The sequence below is a fragment of the Polistes dominula genome, unplaced genomic scaffold (assembly GCF_049000335.1).
Source record: "Polistes dominula isolate Pdom_NZ unplaced genomic scaffold, Pdom_raw_medaka contig_18, whole genome shotgun sequence".
NCBI lineage: Eukaryota > Metazoa > Arthropoda > Insecta > Hymenoptera > Vespidae > Polistes > Polistes dominula.
The window spans coordinates 3,750,086-3,773,090 of NW_028301164.1; the positions used below are offsets into that span (position 1 = coordinate 3,750,086).

Consider the following 23,005-nt stretch of genomic DNA (forward strand, 5'->3'; position numbering starts at 1 on the left):
GATATATACAGGGTGATCTGTAACTGGTGGTACAAGCGATAAGGGGATGATTCTACATAAAAAAATAAATTGAAAATATGACAATGAGACTTGATTATGTCTCGTTATCTGTTGACTCGATTATGTATCGTATATATAAAGGATCTCTTACCGTTTTAGAAACCTTTTCCCAAGTTTTCTTCAGCCTATACACACTGCTATTGGTAAACGCAGCACAAATTTGTAATACACCATTGTAATTATGTAATACTCTACTAATATCAGCAACTGCTGCCCATTTTTCAATAGCCGCAACCCTAGCCGACATATTTGATCTACGAATGATCTCAGAAACAACTAACTGCGATACTTCGTTAAATCTTTTTGTCATTAATAAAATATGCGGAGCACGCGTAGCTTTGTCCGTTTTCATCCAAGCTTGACCAAGAAATTCTCTGTGTAAGAAAAATATGTTTGATTATTATTTTTTCTTATTTTTATTTTTATTTTGTTTGAAAATTTTCTTTAGAAGATTTTTTTAACTTACTCGCTAGTGATAGATATAAATATTTGATGATCCAAATAAGTCATTTGTTCTGCGATTTCCAATGCTGATAAAGTCTCAATACTTTCTTTACTTGCTACCTGATTAATAAAATAATAATAATAATAATTAATACTCAAGTTATACGATAAAAAATACAATAATTATAATAATTTATAAAAATAATCCTTACCGTAGGTGGTGTCAAGAGTTTTTTAAGATCAACCTTGTTACTTTCGGGTTCCTCTTTGGTGATCAATCTTAACAGCTGACTAGCAGCTTTGTGTTCAGCCGGTAAAAGATTAGGACTATAAATAATATCTTCAAGAAATTCGATGGTCAAAATTTTCAATTTTTGATCCAATTCAAAATCTTGAGCGTGTTTCGAGACCCAATGTCGAAGAACGTTTAGTACTCTCATGGTTGCAGCTGTTGACATAACCGATTCCTTTCGTCTGTTTTTATCATTTCGATTGCTTCCATCACTGACACTGTTTTTCCATAGTACTTTGTCAGGTGGATTACTCGATGCTGAAGTTGCTATGGCAAATGCAGTTGCTGCCGTTGATGTACTGCTCCTGAGGTATGAGAAAATAATTGATAATATGATATATTCATTGATTAAGAAAGATCTAGCAGAGATTCGTTAAATCGATTCGCAACTTGATTTTCCATTAGACCTATACCGTGATCAATATTTTTCGTATTTCAATGAATATCGATTTTTGTTTGTTTGTAATTAATTAATATTAATTGTTAAAAGTCATTTTTTATCTTTTTTATTTTTCTTATTTTCCCCGCACGATTTATTCTAATCTACGTTCTAATGTGCAATCTAATTGACTAACTCGGCAAACGTACAACGTGTAAAGTTAGCAGTGAGCAAAAAAGGCATAATCAATATCAATCAATATCATCTATCGAGGTTCGGAACTATTTCTATTTCGTTTTAATTCGTGGATAAATTCCTCGTAATTAATTAATTAATTAATTTAAAAAAAAGAAAGAATTAAAATAAAAAAAGAAAGTAAGTAATAATATGTATAATATAGAAATATGAAAAAATCAGAAATAATTCACCGATAACTAAGATCAAAATTAAACGGGACCTAATATATATATAAATGTGTACGTGTATTTGTATTTATGTAAGTGTGTGCATATGTGTGTGTTTGTAATTGTTAATATTTCACTAATGAAAGCACAGGCAAGCGAAAGATAGATTGATAGATAGAAAAACATAAATTTATCTCGTTAACGTTTAAAAGCTGACAAAGTATATGCGCCATGCTTTAGTTTTTGTAAATAAATAATAACATCATTTACAAAAAGCACAGATGAACGCACTTACTTACCAAATAGGTTGGGGTCCGATGCTATGAATGACGCAAAACAACATATGAATTACAGTTTAATTAAAAACGACGATTATACAAATAATAGAATATATTCCCGGATTTTCGGTGACAGTACTCTATCTACTACTTGTTTTTTCTTTTATTTATTTATTTATTTTTTTTTTTTTTAATAATTAGGAAAAAGAAATTAAACGAAAAACGAGAACGTCCAATAGTCCAATAATCCTGTGTATACGCACAGAAAAATAGAAAAATGTTATATAGGCAAATATATTTTGTTTCTATCGTTCTTTCGAATAATACAATATCCAATACTAATTTATATAATAAAATGATAGGTAAACAACAATAATGTATACATATATGATAATATGTATATTGCGTAATACGATTAAATACGTATAATAATAATATAATAAGTAAGAAGAGAGGTATGGAAGAATAAAGAATCTTTACATATATAGATAATTATTAAAGATATAGATAGAGAGTAAATTAGAATGCTAATGAATATGATAAAGCAACCATCAATGCGTACGAAATGTGAAAAGTATATTCATATTCTTTATTTTTTTATTTTTTTGTCTTCTTTTTCTTTCTTTTCTATCAACATATTTGTTGATCTTCTATGTTTTTTTGTTTGTTTGTTTGTTTATTAAATATTTTTGATCAACGAAATAGAGATAATTTTGTTAAAAAAAAAAGCACGTTGTACAAAATAATAATTCTTTACACAGCACATGATACAGTTGAAATAACACGTATCGATTATTTTGTGTTGCCTTCTTATTTTTTAATTCTTTTCTCGAATTTGAAAAAGTAATGGCAGCGTAAATAACAATTTCTAAAATTCGAATAACAATACAAACCGTTATACATATACATTATAATATACTACATACATGTGTACTCGTACATGTATATCGTATATCGAAATATCTACATGCGCTCTGATTACGTACAAAAAAATCACACTGTAGAATGTTTTATACGAAACTCGAAACCAACCTTCGATGACTTCGTCGAAAACTGGTAACTACCACACCGGCCTTACTGGATGCCTGTTGATCATGTTGAAAGTTTCCTTGGGACGATGAACATAAATCGGATTCTTGAATAGATCGTCGGGTTGCCCAATGATTCTAATAGAGAACAAATAGAAAAGAAAAATTGTAATAACAAAAATAATATTTTTTAAACAATCATTTTTCGCAAACGTACTCCCATTACGGTAGAAATTGAACCACTTCTCATTCCTGTAACTGGTGCAGAAGCAACAGATGCTCTATGTTCCATGTGATGCTGTTGATATTTAGTTTGAATAGAGGTAGTTTGACTTTGTCCAATCGATACCGGTGTCTTTTCTTCTTCGGTCCATTCTTTTCTTGTTTCCTTTTCAATCTCGTGATCTTTGATTTTAGGTGTTTGTGGTGTAGCAGGAGTCGATGGTGTTTTTTCTGTTGTTTCAGAATCCGTAGATTTGCCTGATGTCAGTGTTACATCGGCATATGTAAATTGTACTTCTGTTTGGATTACATCGATTAATATATTTTATTTTATTGCAACAAACACTTGGATGTCATGTTATCATTTTATAATTAAATTCTAATCAATTTTAATATCGAACACAAATTAAGATAAAAAATAGAATTCATTTGGAACGAGATGTTTGATTTATAAACAAGAAAATCCAATTTCTTTGGAATTAGAAATAGAATAAAAAGATTTTAGATTGCAACATTTAGGCACCACCTTTAAAAGTAATGATCTCCCCAATACGTGGAAAATGAAAAACTAAAAATTCATTGATTTAAAAGTTTGAAAAAAATTACTTAATTTAATTGATGTAACATACGCTTACCATCTTTGGAAGATGTACTTGTAGCTACAGGTGTATCAGTTTCTTCAGAAATACCTCTAGAAATTGTACCACCTTCTTGAGGACTAGGATCTGATCCAGATCCTGAACCAGTCGATCCAATTAACGTAACTGTACTTAAATTGCTCGGTGAAGATGGTGCACTCAGTACTGTTGCTTCTATAATTAAAAAAGATATATAAATTTATGTTAATTTTATCGCAATTCAAAAAAAAGAATAGACGGTTGTATTAAAAAATTATTTCATCGTTGTTTAATATGTCTTTCAATTTTATTAGTAATTTTTTTTAAATTAAAAATCATTTGTAATTAGACGAAAAATATGAAATGACCAATCAATTTAATGATTCATTTGTTTTTATACCAGTTAACGTTTCTGAACTCGATGATCCGGCTATAACTTTTGGAATGGTAAGATGACATCCATCATTTTCGGTATTATTGTCAACACGTATGCTGATTTTTCTTGAGGTTGCTGAAGATTGAGTAGTCACGGACGGATTTGACGATTGCAATGTTGGACTATGTTTCATGATCGATGGTGCTTCCGTTATCAATCCTAATGATTGTTCTTCTTCCACTTTTCCAAAAGAAACAAAATAATTCGTTTAATAACATAAATATTAAACTTTGTCCATTTCATATAAAAAAAAAAATAAAATAAAATAAAAATGATTATCATCACTTTGATGTGTGTGACAAGAGTTTAATATTTAAGAAAAATATTTCAAATAAAAATATACTCACATCTTTTACAACCACCACGCCAATGAGTCTTCGAATTTAACGTGTGTGCTCCAGTATTTGATTCGTACATGTAATGTCGGTCTCGTTCGCTAATTTCTGATCCGTATCCTAATTAAAAAAACAAAAAGATATCATCATTTTCTTTTACACCTTAACGTTGAATTATTTCTATTGTTTTACATCATAAAGTTTTCATACCTTAATGGGCAATATTATATATATTTTGAATTAAAATAATGATTATTATTAAGACTGTTTGATACCTGAAACAGAACTAGCACCACTTGTTCTTCTTGGAGAAACACTGCTTCGTCTTCGTTCATCCGTATGAGTTTGACCCTCACTCATGGTACCTCCCAAAACATCTAACGATCTAAAAAATTGTATCAATCTTTCAATCACATTTCATTAATCACTTTAACACTAGATTTATGGATTTTACATGTACATTTGTCTAATTTTATTAACAAACACTTTAAAATGCACTTATTATTTTCTTTTTATATACGATAAAAACACCATAAATAGATCAAACAAAAATGATAATTTAAATAAGTAAAAAATGTAAAAAAATTAAATCCATCCAGTTAAAATCAAGTTCCATAAATCCAGTGTTAAATTTTGTTGATTTTACTCACACGAGAGAACCACAAGGCATTTGTGCATCAGGTGGTTCTGTTTCGTAAAAGACTTTTTTTAACGCTTCCAATACCGTGACACCATCGGTGAATACTCGGTAGGTCAACAGAAACGTGTTGAGAAAATCGATACTAAGAAATCGTAAGTCGGTAAGCCTTTGTAATAAACGTTCAGGAGTGGCCGAACGGATTTGTGGAATTTTACAAGAGTTCAATGTACGACTGAACCTAATGTCTACGTCGTCCTTGAATAATTTTGGATCGTTTTTAATCGATTGTGGCATCGTAACGGAACTTGTGTCCGACATCGAGCAATGAAAGATATCGTTGAAATGTACGTTGTCCATGCATTGACTTATATCACTTATCCATGCTGCTTTTTCCTATAATAACAGTTATACAATTTTATTTATTATAAATTCATTTCGAGTAATCATATTTATAAATTTTTGTAATTATTAAATAGATGATAATATGGGCTTCAAGTTTAACTCATAATTTATACTGTTTTAATTTTCTTCTTGAGAAAAAAATAGAATTGCAAGTAACAGAAATTTATTACTGCATTTGTGCAAAGTGTTTTATTTTATTTACGAAAGCTCGCAATATTTAATAATAGATCTTGGTAAACGATACGATATTGTTCTCTAGAATTTATTCAAAATTTATAATCCAATTGAGTTACTAGTAATATCTAAAAATTACTAGATACCCTAGTACCCTATATATAGCTAACAGATGCAACAGATGACACCATGCGTTAGATGTTTCTATTACATTATGAAAACTATCAAATGTTTGAAAATATTAACCTGGATAGTTGGTGCTACGAGATGAACGGTAACCAATGGCCCACCAGATTTCACATCGAGTACGATCTTGAAGTCACGATTTTGAAGTTGTGAACTAGTATTTCCACTTGCACTTCCACAACTCTCACTGATTCCACTTGACATAGAGCATACTGAAAATTCTATAAGTAGTACGATCACTGTTCTATCATAGAACGAAATTATAATTATTTTATATAGTATACAGAAACTTAGAGATCAAGATCGAGAAGAGTAGTTACGTTAAGACATTCATTCATATTGTATAGCAAATCAATGATTAATTTCATAACAATTATAATGATGAAATATTTATAAAATACTTCTTCGATCTAATCTCGTCTATATTCCATAACTTGATAATACCGTCATCGTCCGTAACACCTTGTTCGCAGGGATCCTCTATGAGAACAGCATCCGATAATGGAATTTTGCCGATATGCGGTATCAAATTCAAACGACCATCATCGTCAGATTGTCTTGTTGTCAATAACAAATGATTCGAAAATAGGAAACACTGTCTTACAGCTTCCTTGTCACTGGAACCTTTACCACCAAATGTTGCACTCAATCTGCTACGTGCTCCTCGTGGCTTATCAAGTATCTGTACGAGTGCACCTGTAATATAAAAACATATATATATACTTTTCATCTTTAATATCTTTCCTAATCGATACCAGCATTTTTTTCTTTCATGATTTATTTTTTTTTCCTCTTTCTATATCGCGGATTTAAAAATTGTATACCTGAATTTGTTAAGGATTAAATTTCTTCCTTGATTATTGTTTTTGTTTTTCTTTTTAATTTGTATTAAATTTTGTTTACGCGAAGTTAGAATTATTCTTGGTCCCCCTATCGATAGCCCTTGTACTTTAATTGGCCCCAAAAACATAAGTAGATTCGTTTTCTTAAGAAACAAAATTGTACAAGATGGCAACACCGAGATGAGAACTCGTGTTTTTTTGTATGTAATTTAATTAGATAAAAAGAAAAAGATATATATTAGTAAGAAATTTAACAAAAAGAAAACTTAGGACGGATAACGCAACGTTTAAAGAGAAACAAATGGTTATTGTTTTAATCTCTTGTTTTATTTGTCGTTTATATCACTGTAGACACTGGTACTTCAAAGTTGCGTGTTTCGAAGATTCGACAAAGTAGTCCTAACGTGGAATGAAATACGTTTGCGTGGTAACCATGTGATTCAATATTAAGCACGAGGAGACAGGATCGTATCAACTGATTTCTCTTTTCAGACAAATATTTCTTGAATATTTTGAATACTTGATTCTATTGAACCAAATAAATCAAATATTTTATTCGAATTTTATCGATGTATTTCAAATCTACAGAATGGAAAACTTTATCGACGATCTTTGGAAATCAAAAATATGGTATTTATGGCATAAAGGTATTTGAATTTTATTTATATCTCAAATGCTTCGAACTTTATTGAAAATTTCATAATTCATATTTTCCTGTCTCTTCGATATAATAAAATAGAAAATATTTAGAATAAAATGAGTATTATCCTTTAATAAAATATGTGAATTTTTGTTCTCATTGTACCCTTTGACGGAACTTTCATACCGCACGTGGATTTCGTTCCTGAATAGAACATTGTGCGCAGAATCAAGTTAACAGGGAATTTAGTTTGGTGTATTAGTGCAAACTGACGTGTACATGTCGTGGCATCGATTCCTCTGAAGTATGATTTGCGCTTGCGCGTTAATTCTACTAAAGCTTGCTCGTTTTTACCCTCCATTTTCATCCTTCGATCATTTCGAAAAAGAGGGTGCACGTGGTTAACTGTTCTATTTCAACCCCCTACAGTCGAGATCTTACCGACTGCTAGGAAAAATGTATTTCCATTTTCTCAACGAATGATAAATGGTTTGTAACGTTAATGATAAAAAGAAAAATCTCAACAGTTTCTTGATCTTTCATAAATATATTTTTTCTTAAACGTTTTTAATTTGATATTCGTGTATAAATCTTACCTTGTCTGACGAATACTTGATTAACATCCAAAAGTATATCACAACCCTCAACGATCATTCTCTCTACTGCCAAATTTTTTCGCAAATTTTCCGTCTCGCTCACCTAAAATTATTCAATTAGATTTTTATTTTTTTTATTTTATTCTTTCACTATCGAACGAAATATATTTCTTTGTTACTTATTAAACGATAATAGGAAATCCTTCGATTTATTTCTACAATTAAAGCAACAAATTATTGCTATCGATAAATAAAATTAAATGTAATACCATGGGATGGGGAGAATTTATTGAGATAGAAAAACATAATACATACCTCGTCATGCATTTGCCGAGACAAATCTTCCAGCTGTTGCCTAGCATTCTGCAAACTCTTTCGTTCAACGTGATCGTGGGGTGTATGTGCCAGAAGCTCGTGCAGAGTAATTATGTATCTCGGAATCTGCAAAGTTTATAATTAATTATAATAATTTATTCTTAATTAAATGACATACGAAATAAGAAATGTAATATATAAGAAGTAAATAAAATGCAATTTTATTTAACTTAAGTACAGGTGATTAACCGAGAAGAGTTGCAATAAATAAGAAAAAATAAATTACTCGTATTTCCAGGCTCATACATTCGGTGACAGACGAAATGAGAAATATATTAGATAAAAAATAGATGCTGAAACTATAAACTCGGCAAGAAAAACTCGGCAAAAGATAAATAGATAGATCGACAGATATTCATGAACATGGTTCTTTCAATTCAATTTCTTCTTTAGCATTTTTCAAACTATTCCATTATTCATAAGTATTTTCAAACTATTTTTCGATCGTATCTTAAGACATAGATATTTTCTATATTCCTTGTAATCTCTTATTCTCAACTCTTCGTCTCGAGTTTGACTCTCCTGAGAATTTTCATAAGAATAGAAAAAAAAAAAAAGAAAAACTAAAATGTAATAAATAAGAATTACTAAAGTTGAGATACCTGATGCATCGGATACGTTAAAAACATTTCAAGTGATCGTCCATGACAAGCAGTCTTATTTTCCAATCTATTGAGAAGCGCAACAAAAGGGGATGATTGCTTGCACTCGGTCAACACTTGAAGGCTGTAATGGTGGTTGCGCACGTATTCTTGATAAATTGACAACATTGGTAGTAGTATGTCGAACAAGTCACCTACGTTGAAAAACAAAATTCAAGCATAATAAAATGAATGTATTTATTGAAATAATATACAAGAACAAGCGAATATCTTCAGGGTTTTTTTTTTGCATTTCAAAACATATTTTGTATTATATCGAATTTTGTCAACCTTTCATACGTTTGCCAGGTGGATAACACCTGAAGCATTTAACTCTTCGTGATTTCAATAAAAAGAATGAATAAAATGTATCAATATTTCTCTGATATTGTCATTTTTATAATTGCTAGCATAGAATTCGGTCTCGTCATCACCATTTTCAGTGATTTGGATATTCGGTTTATATATTTTGATTTAAAAAAATTCAAATTCTTTTGAAAATCGGTTGTGCGTTAACCGGGTATGCCATTGAAAAAAAAAAAGAAAACATTTCATGTAACTTACCTAAAACTAAAGTGGGCCAGCTCTCCATGCGAGAAGTAAGACCCTTCAGGAAGATCTGATGAAGGAACAGTACTGTTTCGCTATTCAAAAATATACTATTCACGTCTTCGTGACTACATGGGGGTTTCTTCGAACTGGCAGCCATTTTAAAAGGCCTCAGGAAACAGCTAACCAATATCTCCATTTGTTCCGTGTATTCTTCCTCGGCCTCAACCATTTGAAACACCAAGCTGAAACACCCACATATAGGCTCTATAAATATATATATAAAAGGAATACGATCGATTTTCCCTTCTCCCAATTCTTTTCTACTTTTCGAAGTTCTCCTACTCGAATTTCAGTGATTCTCGGAGATACGTTTACGTGTATAGAAATCCTTGTATATATTCTCTTCGGTTACGATCGATCGGTCAAACATTTAACGGAGAAATAGGAGGTTAAGTACAAAGCTGTTCAGGTTATTAACTTCAACAGGTAGTAGCTCTAGTCATATATAAACAATAGCTTCCTAATCATCGATTCTAATGAATTCCATTGAAGTGTTTGAAATTAGTTTTCATGGATAATGAATCGATATACAAGATTAATCGATTCCTGATTAATAAATTTGATTGATTAATAAAATTCTTCGAAACATCTGATCAATTTTAATTAACAAATAAAATCTTTGATGATATATAATATATAGAACTAATATTCATGACCTAATTAAAATATATTGTTTTATTCTTTTTATAGATAATGTTTTAGAAAGAATGTGTACATAAGAATTTCATATAATACTGTAGATATCCTAAAGGATCTGAAAGGTGATTATAATTTACGCATCTTCGAGCATGTAATTCGGTAAATTTTCCGGCGTCTGCATTTAGATCGGATTGCAGGATTGATGTTTCAAGAACGATGCAAATGACGTACGTGTATACCAAACTATACATGGTAATAGTTAATATTATAACGATTTCTTCGAATTATTAGTTACTCTAAATCAAATCAAATCAAATCCAATCAAATGATTGTCAATAATATTCTATCTCGAATATAATTATTTCAAGATTATTGATTTCTTGTATTATCGAATAAAATAATATTTTTTAGTTAGGAAAATAATTCAAATGTTGCTTATTAATCCTTCCATCAAATAATATAGATATAAAAAAGATCTAAAGTTAATATACAGAGGAAAGGGGATTAAATCGTTCTATTGAACTAGATACGTAATATATTCTGGTGCAATAGGAAATCACGCTGAAATAGTCGCGATTTACTTTTTGTTATTCGGAAAAAGGTATTATGGAAATTTATAGGAAACGATTGAAATCGTTTGTACTGAATGGGTCGGATGCAGTCGACGTAAATTGCGCACTGGTTGGTTGAGATGGAAAAAAAAAAATAAAAAGTAAAAAATAGAAAAAATATAGGAATAGTGACAAAAGTTCAAAAAAAAAAAAAAGAAGAAAAATATAAATAGAATGATCAGAGAAACGTTAAATTGCATGTATGCATACATGTATGCATATTGTGATTGGAACGAGAAAAACTGACAATTGATGAGTGTGTGTGTCTCTCTGTGAAAGATAAAGATAAAGAGAAAGATATATAACGTTACTGTAAATTGAAAATTGAAATAAAATAAAACAAACCTGTTTCGTTTGCGCATACTCTCTGCATGTGGGCTCTTGATATATTGTTCGACGATTTGTTTCCAACGTCTACGGCAAAGCCAGCCACGGAAAAAGCTTTGAACTTTTTTAATTTTCTGCATTTCGACGGAACCTTCGGTAATACCTCGTAAACCAAGCGAACAGGATACGAGTGAACCTTGAATTTCGGGATAAAGACCATAATGTACCAGACCACTTGCTAAACTTCCTGTTCCTTGGGACAAAGTCCTTTGAAATCCTGGACGAGTTGTGAATCCTTGTGCAACTGATGGCCTTAGTTCCTTCTTCAAAGTACATAACTAAAAGTATATATATATTGGTATTAAATTTATATATTTGTATTAAATATAAATTATTATTATTATAATTATAATATTATTCAAAATAATTAAAATCTCGCTTGCAACAAATAAGTGAAACAATATTAGCAAATATGTGTTTCGTTGATTTATGTTTAATATAAATTAATCATTTTTTAAATTTTTCTTCGTACCATTTTTTAAGTCGAAACGATTTACACATCCATATTTAAACTTAATCCCATTTAATGTCTCATAATTTACTGAAGTAGACAGCCCATTTATCCAACAATATTTCTAATTGCAAGTACTCAAAAGCTCTGACAAGGATTTTCTATTACCATAGTCTTGAAAAGTTTTTAACTATGATTTCGGATCTAGCCCGAAGCGAATTTTAAAGTTATTCATCTTTAGAAGAAAACTTTTGAAACCTATGCACTATATCATATATATATACCTCGCTCATTTACAGTATCCTCGTTGCATATACTATAGCCGTAACGTAATAAGTTGCAACAGCTGCAACAGTTCTTTAATTTACATTTAAAAATCTAATTAATATTTATATATTATTAGTTATTATATTATGTGATTTTAAAATTAATATTCTACATAATTTTATCAAGTTCAACTATAATATAATATAATGTAATCAATTATATTATAATAAGTAATAGGAGAAGTATGTAAGACAACCTTGTATATAAAGTTGAAATAATTAATATAATAAAAATTGATCTCACTATTATCTATAAACATAATTTAAAGAAAAAATAATATGCAATAACGAATTATTCATTTATCTTCACTCTATTCACCGAGATCTCGTTTGATATTTGCTATAATTCAATAAATAGATTGTACATATTGAACAAAATGTAAGCTCTCGAAATTGGATTACATTTTCTCTCTCTCTCTCTCTCTCTCTCTCTCTTTCTATTTCTTATTTAACAAAATAATATATAAAATACTTTGACTATTACTATTACCATTGCATATTCCTTCGAGAGCTTTTTGCCATTCCGTTGGATACATTAAACGAAATTAACAAATTATTTCCTGAGAAATAATGGAAGAAAAACATTGGAAGGTAATAAAAGAAATAGAACACAAAGGTAAAAAATAACAATTGGATACGAGTACATTGATAATAATTTTCAATTTATCGTGCCAGTTATTCAAATGATTCATTGACAATATTAATCGACGAAACCCCTTAAGAAAATGAGTATAGTTTTTTTTTGTTAAATGTCATGGAAGAGTAAAACTAACCCCTCACATTTGTAAGTTTAGGTCAATCGTGAAATAATATTTGATTATTATAGAAAACCAAAAAGAAAAACGTAATGATCTTTTACCCTGTTTTTACCGTTCTAAATTATATGTTCTTTTTCCCTGATGGAATAATGATTCTAATCGATCAATCTTAATTTTGAAGTCAAGTTTTATTATTTCGGTTCGATTATCATATAATAAACTGTCACGGAATAATACGACAAAGTTCGTTTTACACGGCATGTAATCTACAAATAGTTATGTAAATCGATACATTTTATTATTCAGAAATGTTGTTTACGTTTGACGTTATTTTTGATGGAATACGATTCAATAAATAATTTTAATTAGTATACTTGATAGTTGTGTTTAGAGTTTTATTAGTTTCGTTTTAGAAAACATGATAGATATCTTTTTTATGCTAGTTTATTAATAAATTTATATATCTATTAATTAAATTATTATATATAGATTTAATATAATATAAATAATATAAGAGAGTTTATATTATTTATATTGAAAATTTATATTAATAATTATTATTAATATAAATTGTGTGTGTGTGTGTATATATATAATAAATTACAATATAATACAAAATTATTATTAATAATAATAATGAGAATAATGTGAATAATATAGGAAAAATTATTGAATAATAAGAAATAATAGGATAAAATAATATTTTGTTTCTTTGAACTTGTTGTAAAATCAAAGAATGGAAAATGGAAAAAAAAATTGCTCATCATCGTATAAAATTGTTGGGAGGAAAAATACATGATGGATTTTATTGTATTATAGCATACCTCCGCCCTGAGCTTTTTTATTTCCGATGCAAGCTCCTCGCATTGTTGTGTGTACTGCCACTTAGCCGTTTTCTCACTTTCCACGATCTGCAACAGGTGCAGATGCTTTTGCTCGAGTTCTTCCTTTTGCAGCAGCAATTTGTTGAAACTGAAATCAATGTACGAAAATAAATGGATTTTTGTATGACGAAAGAGGAAGAATGAAAGAAGAAAAGGATCAATTGGAAAATAAAAATGGGGAAATAGAAAAAATATATTCAATTATTAATTTTAACGTCGGTAGTATTTGTGTAAAATAATATTACTTTTTTCTTTATTTTGTTTTTTTTTTCTGTTGAAATAAATTGTAAAATGTAATATAAAACGCGAGATTGATATTTTTTTTTTTTTTTTTTTTTTAATCTAAATTACCAATACAGTAATAATAAATGTTTTTCATTCGAAATATTGAATTGATCGGTGTGCTTACGCATGTGTAAAAATTTTAAATAAAAAAAAAAAAAATACAATATTTAAAAGAAAAATTGGAAGTAAAATTTAAATATTAAATTTTAAATGCATTGAGATTAAATTCAAACCAAACATTGATATAAAATATTGAACATTAAAATTACAAAATGAAATGTCGTTTATTCGGATATAAAATATATTAAAAATTCGAATGAAATTTACAAAATTGTATTATTTAAAAACACAAAAAAAAGTACAATAAAAATTGTTATCGAGCATTATTTATCGCGATCTCAACTTAATATCAAATAATACATTAAAAAACAATATGATTTTAATATCAAATAAAACAAAATCATCATCAAATATTTAATCGTAATTATAAGAAACAATGTGTAACAAGAGGAATGTTCTTAATTGTAGGATCAAAAAATAATGTGAAGAAATATATATGTGAAAATTATACATACTCGTTCATTTAGAAATGAGACAAAAGTTTGTAAAAGGGCATTCGTGGGAAATAGGAAACGTCATTCAAAGATTTTTTTATGAGCTTTTGGAAGAAACTTTTGCAAAAGAGAAAGAAACTTTTCTTTGAGAGAAAAAAAGAACTTTAAGCATTTTTCTCCATTCGTAGCGACACACGGTGGTAAAAGTTTTAGAGAGACAGAAAAAAAAAGTAGTAGAAGAAAAAGAGAAGAAAAAAAAAAAGAAAAAAAGAAAGGGAACGGCAAAAAACTGTTTTACGTTTATACATAGATATAAATATTTCGTAAGATGGGTAAAGCAAGGTAAAACACAGACTGCCGGTGAAAATACGGTTACGGTTTTCGAGCTTTACCTACTTGTATGCAATAGGCTATATGCACTTAACTGTTATTTTCTCTTTGCAACGACTTTTTGAAAAAAAAAAGAAAAAAAAACGAAAAAAGAAGAAGAGAAAGACACTGAAATTTCGGTCCAAAGTGAACCTTTTTTACCAAAGAATTTCTTCGGAATATTTCCGAGCGTTTATGGTTATTCGTGGTTATTAAAATGACACTATTTTAAAGTTACTTAAAATAACTATTACCATAATTGTAACCACAAGTAAAAATGCTTTCATGTTTAATTTCATCGAAAATCTTCAACGCGTTCTAAAACTTTTATTACTTTTATCTTCCTTAATTTCTTGGAATTATCAAATTACAATGTTTCAACTTATATACATTCGAATAATTGGAATTAAAATTGTAATAATCAGCATATAAAGGTATGTATTACTCGTAAAAGAAATTCTTTTGAAAATTAGGAAAATGTTATAAAAACTATGACAACTTTTTATTAACGTTTATGATGATAACGTCAAATTAAATTATACTAATTTACAACTAGGGAAAATAACGATGTTCAAAGAGAGTATCATTATCATATGCATTACTATTACTCCATTCGCAATACCAATTTTCTAGGTAAATGAACTTCATATTTGAATGCCCTATAGCAATTGTCATCTGCTCAATATAAACCGCAACGAGATCGCTATGAATGTCATTTACCCAATACATATATGTATATGCATACATATATACATGTAAATACATGTATCATGTATATGCATCCGAATTAATGATAGAACGATAGTAACATTACTATTCAATTGAATCAAATATTTTACTTTCTAAATCCAATTGGAAAATAGTCGGAAAACAGGGGTCGGCAACCTTTTGAGTCGGAAAAGTCAAAAATTACAATTTACAAAATTTCAAAGTTTTTAAAGAGGTACAAAATTTTTTCTTGCCAACAATAAATAGTTCTCGCATAAATAAAGTTTTTTGATAAAAAAAAAAAAAAAACTAATCTATTTATTCATCGGTGCCTTATTCTCGTTAATCAATTCAGAACGATTTTTTAATGTTTTTTCCTTTTTTTTTTTTTTTTGTATAAAATAAATAATATTTGTGTATGGAACTAAAGAGCCGCATGTTGCCGGCCCCTGGTCGTAAAGATTATTAGGAACATTTTATTTTTATATTTTGTAAATTTCTATTTATAGTCAATAGAAAATAAGTTTGTATTTAAAGTGATTAAAAAAAAAAAAAAAATTAGAAATGATACAAACAAAAAATATGTGTGAGAATTAAAAGAGAATATATATATATATATACATATATAGATAATTATATGATATGTATGACAAAAATATATTATTATATTTTAATATTAAACTATTTTTATACTCGTAAGGAGAAAAATTAATTTGTTAATTAAATACGCTGAAAATATGAAAATAAAAAATAAGAGATATCTCCTGGCAAATAAATAAGCAAAAGATAAAGAGAAGAGTATAAAGGGTAAAGGGTATTACTTTTTTTAATCAAAAAGCTTCTTTATTTGGAAATATTTTTTTTTCTTTTTTTTATCAAATAATCTGTCGCCGCGTTTTTATTCCAATTTTATTTTGATTTTTTTTTTTTATATATATATTACGTACTATCTCTCTTTGAAACATTTTCACGTGTCTCATTATACATATTTATCTTTATTTTCTGTTTTTCTTTTTGAGTAAATTTGAAACTCCTACACATTTCTTTTTTTTTCTTTTTTTTTTTATTCTCTAAATTTATTAATTAATTAAAAGAGAGTATAAAAGTAAAGTACATTGAAAGTGTACTACTTTTTAGTAACGTAAATTGAAACGTTGCTACGAAATTTGTGTAATTTATTTTTCTTTTTTTAGTTATAAAACTATAGGACTAACTTAAATTTAGTTATAAAGAAAAAAAATGCTTTTCTTTTATGTTCTTGTAAAATTTCTTAACGAGAAATAGCGGAAGAGATGTTTACTGCATCAACCTCGGTAAAACTGATTATCAGGAATCAAATTTAAAGTTTCGAATTTGTTTGTACCGATATTTGTTCGTGAAAAAGTTCTCAAAGAGAACTTGTAAACTCTTATCAATCCCTTGAATTCTAAATTACAAACTGATCAAAATTTCTATAAAAGATCTACAAATATATATATATATATATATCTTAAAGAAATGTTGCAAACATATAATATAACATTTGTTTAAATTTAATATTACAAATTAATAAGAAATAATAAATACTGTTGACATATTCGAATGTTTAAAAATGCATTTGCCATAAACTTATTTAACTAAATAAGATTTCAATCAGATAGGAGAAATATATATTGACCAATATCAAAAGAACCAGAATTTAGTTACATCAAAAGGATAGATTTGAAATTTGTGTGTTGCCTATAGTTACTGTCATGTTCGGTTTACCATTACAATGTTAGAAATCTCGGACAACTGCATTACTAAGCTTAGTTTAGAAGCAGGTCAGATGGTAAATGAGAGAAAGTCAGAAGTTTCTTCGCCACAATTGCACTATATATACTTCATCGTCCTATTTACTTACTTACTAGTCAAATATCAAACTATATATGTGTATATACCAAGAGTGAACATTTTAAATTTAAACTTAACTAAAATATTGTACTATGCATTCACGAGAATATTTTATTAATCGTAGAAGCAGATTATCGATAACGAAAATGTGTCTATCATTTTATAATTATTATTTTTATCTAAATATATTATTTATTATACCTTCTCATCGAATTTCCCTTTTAAAAATAAATTTTTTCTAACCGAGATATTTTTCAATTTTATTTTATTTATATAATTATATTTTATATATATATATATATATTAATAAAATCTATTCTAGTGTTTTTTAATATTTACTTTTAATTTTCCTTATATTATCTATTTAGTATTTTTAATTATTTACGTCGTGCATGCAAGTTAAGCGATTAAAATGCTTACATTAGTAAACTTTCCCAAATTTAAATTAACTCCATATGTTTAATTTTATCTCTTTCTCGTTCCTTCTTCGTCTATATATATATCTTGAAATATGATCTACCAATTATTGCGAGATTAGATTAGTAGTTTAGAATTTCGAAAATTATTCGGACCTCTCTCGAAGGAATTCATAAAGTCTCGAATTTCGAGATAGAAAGTCTGAACAACTATACTGTGTGAGTTTGGAAAGAAGAGTCGCGAAGGTTGATATGGAAATAGATGTGAAAATGTTAATAAAAAAGAGAAGAACTTATCTCTCTCTCTCTCTCTCTCTCTCTCTCTCTCTCTCTCTCTCGCATACGCACACTTACTCTTATTTTATCTCTTTATCTATATCTCTTTCACTCTCTTATCGAAAATTTTAAATTTAAAATCCCGTAAGGAATAATATTCTATACATTTCTTATACGATACAATGTAGATGATATAAGAAAATTTATGAGGTTACTATACGAATATCACTATCCTATATGGGTACTATCGAAACTTGTTAAGGTGAGAACAAAATTATAGTTTATTCTATAAAAGAAAAAAAAAATAGAAAATTTGTTGATCGTGATCGAAAGATATTTTTATTACATGGGGTTCTATGTTTAAAGAAGAAGAATAAAAATATATATATATATATATTGTAAAGTAATATAAATACCATTATCTATGTGAACTATGAAAGCTACAATATATTGGATGAGATGATTGTAAAATTGAGCTTATAGGAAAAATGATTTGATCGAACGTGATCCTCTACGTTAATAAAAAATAATATTAAACTTTTATTACGCGTTAGATATATATATATATATATATACATAGAGAATAAAATGATATGAATATCATTAACTATGCAGAGACACAACAGGTAGATTAGCTACGTTGATGAGAGTACAGTTTAGTTTAAAAGGAAGAAATTACTTGAAACTAGTTGGAATTCCTATTGCACGTGGATCTTGGATTAAAATAAAAAATAAAATAAAATAAAAATGAAATAGAGGATAAAATTGTAAATTATGTGAAATATTTATACGAAGAAATTTATACAATTTTTCATGTAAAAAAATTTATCGACTATCTTTGACCTGGTGCACGTATATGTTACACGTATTTAAAATCATTATTTATGAATGAGAAAGTTAACTTAAAAATTTGCATATTATTCAATATGCAAATATTAAAAATTGCATATATATATATATATATATATATATATATATATATATATATATATATATATATTAGTCGTTGCTTTCATTCTTCTTCTAAAAGAAAGTCAAAAGTATTTGTAATTTTAGATTATCAAATTGTATATAAGACAATTTTTAAAATCAAAATCGATACTTTTAAAAACTATTTTTAAACGAAGTTTCTTTTCTCACAATTTGCCAAACATTCATTGTAAAAGCATTTATCCATTTTACATTTACAATTATTGTAAAATTTGTCATTGTTTTTAAATCGCGAAATTCTAAATAATTTGTCACTTTGAAAATATTTTTGGTGATTTAACAAAGTCAACCCCTTTCAATAACATTTTCATTTCAACAACTGTTTCATTCGATATATTTCTATTACCACCCTTTTCTCATTCCTTTTCCACCCTTCCTCACTCCCATATATATTCATATATATGAAGGGAAATATTATATTCTCTCTCTTTTTCTCTCTCACTTTCGATAGTTAGATTATTCATCCCTTCGTCCAATCGTTTGTTATTAATTGTAACAAAGTTACCAATGCACAAACATAACTTTCATATGTATTTGACGTAGTAACGTGAGTGTTTATTCATTTATTTGTATATTTACGTAGATAATGTATGCATTACGTTTTCTTTTGATATAAACAATTTCAAACTGATTTTATCGATAATTATTTCTATGTTCGATTTGAAATTGATTAAAAAAAGATTTAAAAAAAGAAGAGACAATACAATATTGTAAATAAAAAAAAAAGGATATCATTGTTCTACAAATGTTATGAAAAATTCTGTGTTTTTCTTTTTTTTAATAACATTGTAAAGTAGGAGAGTAAAAAAATACCAATAAATCAATTCAATCGACCATTGGAGTCTTATGAAAAGAAAAAGAAAAGAAGAGAACAAAAAAACATAAATAAATAAATAAAAGAATATCAAGAAAAGAGTTGTGTGGAAGAAAATTTCAGCTTATTAATTTAATTTCATTAAAAGCATAAAAAAAATTTGATGAAATTGATATAACGAAAGAAATGTTTATTTGCCATATGTTTATTTTTATTAGCAATGCAAAAATCAAATAGTAGTAATTCTCATGTTATTTTTACTACAAAAAAAAAAGAAAAAAAAAGATATATAAAAATTCATAATAAATATTAGAATAAGACTTGGAAAATGAAATGAAAAGAAAAAAATCTTGTTTAATTTATTAGAGTATACTCGTCTCATAATAATATTCCCATCGACTTATTACATCATATACCAACACAACACATTAATGTATTAAAGATTAAAAACAAACTTAAATCTTTGTGAAAAAGAAAAAGAAACAAAAAGCATATACCTTTACGTTTACATGAGTGACCAAAAAAAAAAATATATATACACGAAGGAAAAATATTTTTCTAATTTATTAGAGTAGAGTTATATTCCATAATACTTTTCGTATTGAGTTGTTATGTCTTACGTATGTTCAAATATTACAGATTAAAACCTTCTATCATGTTTACCATAAAAATATAACTGATACATAGATATATATATCAACAAAGAAATATCAAACAAACATGTATGTATTGCAGTTTCTGTGTATGTGTATGTGTGTGTGCAAGCCAAGTACAATTGAAAAACTAGTGCAGTTGATAGAAAAACTGGAAAAGAAGCTACTCCGTTTAGTTCAAACTGATATAACAAAAAAACTACGAGTATTATTATTTTGATTACGATATATATATATATATATATATATATATATATATATATATATATATGAGAAAAGGTAGAAAGAGAAAATCTACAAATAAATAATAAAAGAGACGAATAACGCGATTACCTGTTTTTCTTGAAAATCTTATATTAAAAATAATAAATAATAGAATCGTTTTTTTTTTTCTCATAAATTTATGTATACCGAAAAAGAATAAAGATGAAAAAAAAGATAAACAAGGGATTTAAATATTAATCTAGAAGTACGAAAGATAATTTTTACCCCCTTGCGTCTCTCGTAATTTATTTTATTTGTGGAATGAAAGTGAAATATAAAGAAAAAAGAGAGAGAGAGAGAGAGAAAGAAAGATAACAAAAAGTTATTTAATATTGAATATATTTATCAGTTTTGATTGATTGTCAAAAGATAAAAATCTTGCTTTTATACTTTGAAATTCATTTTCATTTAGTAATTTTGATTTTCAAATGTAAAAGTATATATATATTGTATTATTTGTAAATTTTAAAATCGAATCGATGTCCATTTATTGTGACACGTGAACGTGTATAATTTCATGCATATTACTTTTGCATTATTTATAATATATATTTATAATATATATTTATGCATATTTCCTTCGTTAATTTTATTTTTCTATACATGTATTTTATTTATTCATTCTTTTTACATTTTTGTTTGTTTATCACACACATTTCATCAAATAATTCATATTACGAGAAAACTATTGTAGTTGAACTATCTCCTAATTTTCTATATTAATATTCAACCCTCTCTCTTTTTATCTCATTTTTTATATTTTCATCCCCTTTGATGTATATTCTGTTGAAAAGAAAAATGTAATCCGGTTTCTTTCTTTTTTTTTTGTGTCTTTGTGCTATATTACGCTAATGAAGCATGAAATTGTAATATTCTTTACTGAGGATTAACGATTGTTATCCCTTTTACTGATGATTATTATAGCATTTTTGACAAATGACAAAGATTACATTTATTTAAAATAAAAAACAAATGAAAGATGTTATTTTTCAAAGCGAAAGGGAATTAAATTTGCACGAAATATAACAATAATCCTATATAATATATTTGCAAATAAATCAACAAATTTAAATTACAAAAAAAAAAACATGATCAAATAATATAATACAGATAATATTAAACAAAAGAAGAAGAAGAAGAAAAAAAGAAAGATTTATCTTATAATTCATCTATCTCTGTTAACATTCTATAAACCTAAAATAAACAACTGATATAATTCTCAATGGGTTCAACCTAATTTAATAGATTATACTAAAGCCTGTGTAAGTGAGATAACCGGAAAACAAATAAATATATCTAGCGAATATTTATTCAAATTATAGGATTTTCATGAGGAAGAATAATAAACAAAGTTTATGTGGCTGTGAAAGAGAGAGAAAATCGATGGTTGTCTTCAAGAGTTAATACATCGAAAATAGTTTAAGCACTTGATCGGATAAATAGTATATATGTATACTTGTGTGTTTGCAAACAGGGAAAATGCTAAAAGGTCTCTACTTGAGTATATTATATTCCTGATACAGTCATTTTGTAAATAGACATGTGATAAAACAAATCCCTTGTTATCCTGTAGACTTACTTTTTACACTAACAAATATAAAAGATAAAACTAATCGTAAGTTTTGATCATCTTGTTGAAAAAGATGATATTTTTCTATAAGTAAATATAGAATTAATAATAAATAAAATAATAATAAAAAAATAATAAAATTACTTTTTCATAAGTAAAATTTATTCTTTAAATAAAAAAAAAAACCCTTTCTTTAATATATTCGTATTATTTTGTAAAAAAATGTTGTCAAACATTTCTTAACCCTTCAAATATTTGTACCATTGCTTGTAATTAATTATAACAAGTATTATTTTTTAAATATTTACTTATAGAATTTTTAAAATTTTGTTTTTTTAATTTTTCTGTGCTTTCTTAAACAATGCATGAGCACATTTTAACTACAGATAACAATTATCAATCTATGATACTGTAGCATCCTAAGCATAAAGCTTTAAAAACATTTGGCTACGCCACGGAGTCTACGGAGCTTTAAGGGTTAATATTTTTTTTATTTCTGTACTATTATGTGTTGTCAATGTAATTGACAAATTTGTAAAATTTCAAATTTGTTCGAAGTTTGCAAAGATTTTGAT

The 23,005-nt window shown here is 27.3% G+C and overlaps 1 protein-coding gene across 9 annotated transcripts in view; it reads right to left on the reverse strand.

Annotated features, from left to right (window-relative positions):
- The window catches only part of LOC107070130 (ras-specific guanine nucleotide-releasing factor 1), a 59,888-nt gene that overhangs the window by 1,349 nt on the left and 35,534 nt on the right, over nt 1–23,005 (reverse strand). For 4 of the 9 annotated variants that reach the window (XM_089178852.1, XM_089178850.1, XM_089178851.1 and 1 more), the window contains 19 exons: nt 13,600–13,747; nt 11,199–11,518; nt 9,556–9,785; nt 8,953–9,146; nt 8,291–8,416; nt 7,976–8,078; nt 6,342–6,593; nt 5,958–6,118; nt 5,146–5,528; nt 4,771–4,880; nt 4,508–4,615; nt 4,125–4,340; nt 3,743–3,919; nt 3,103–3,404; nt 2,890–3,023; nt 1,879–1,899; nt 717–1,101; nt 527–624; nt 152–434 (listed from right to left, as the gene is read on the reverse strand). In XM_089178852.1, the coding sequence (XP_089034978.1) occupies nt 152–434; nt 527–624; nt 717–1,101; nt 1,879–1,899; nt 2,890–3,023; nt 3,103–3,404; nt 3,743–3,919; nt 4,125–4,340; nt 4,508–4,615; nt 4,771–4,880; nt 5,146–5,528; nt 5,958–6,118; nt 6,342–6,593; nt 7,976–8,078; nt 8,291–8,416; nt 8,953–9,146; nt 9,556–9,785; nt 11,199–11,518; nt 13,600–13,747 (3,751 nt within the window). The remainder of the gene's footprint in view (nt 1–151; nt 435–526; nt 625–716; nt 1,102–1,878; nt 1,900–2,889; nt 3,024–3,102; nt 3,405–3,742; nt 3,920–4,124; nt 4,341–4,507; nt 4,616–4,770; nt 4,881–5,145; nt 5,529–5,957; nt 6,119–6,341; nt 6,594–7,975; nt 8,079–8,290; nt 8,417–8,952; nt 9,147–9,555; nt 9,786–11,198; nt 11,519–13,599; nt 13,748–23,005) is intronic. The other 5 variants (XM_089178857.1, XM_089178854.1, XM_089178856.1 and 2 more) reach the window with 5 other exon arrangements.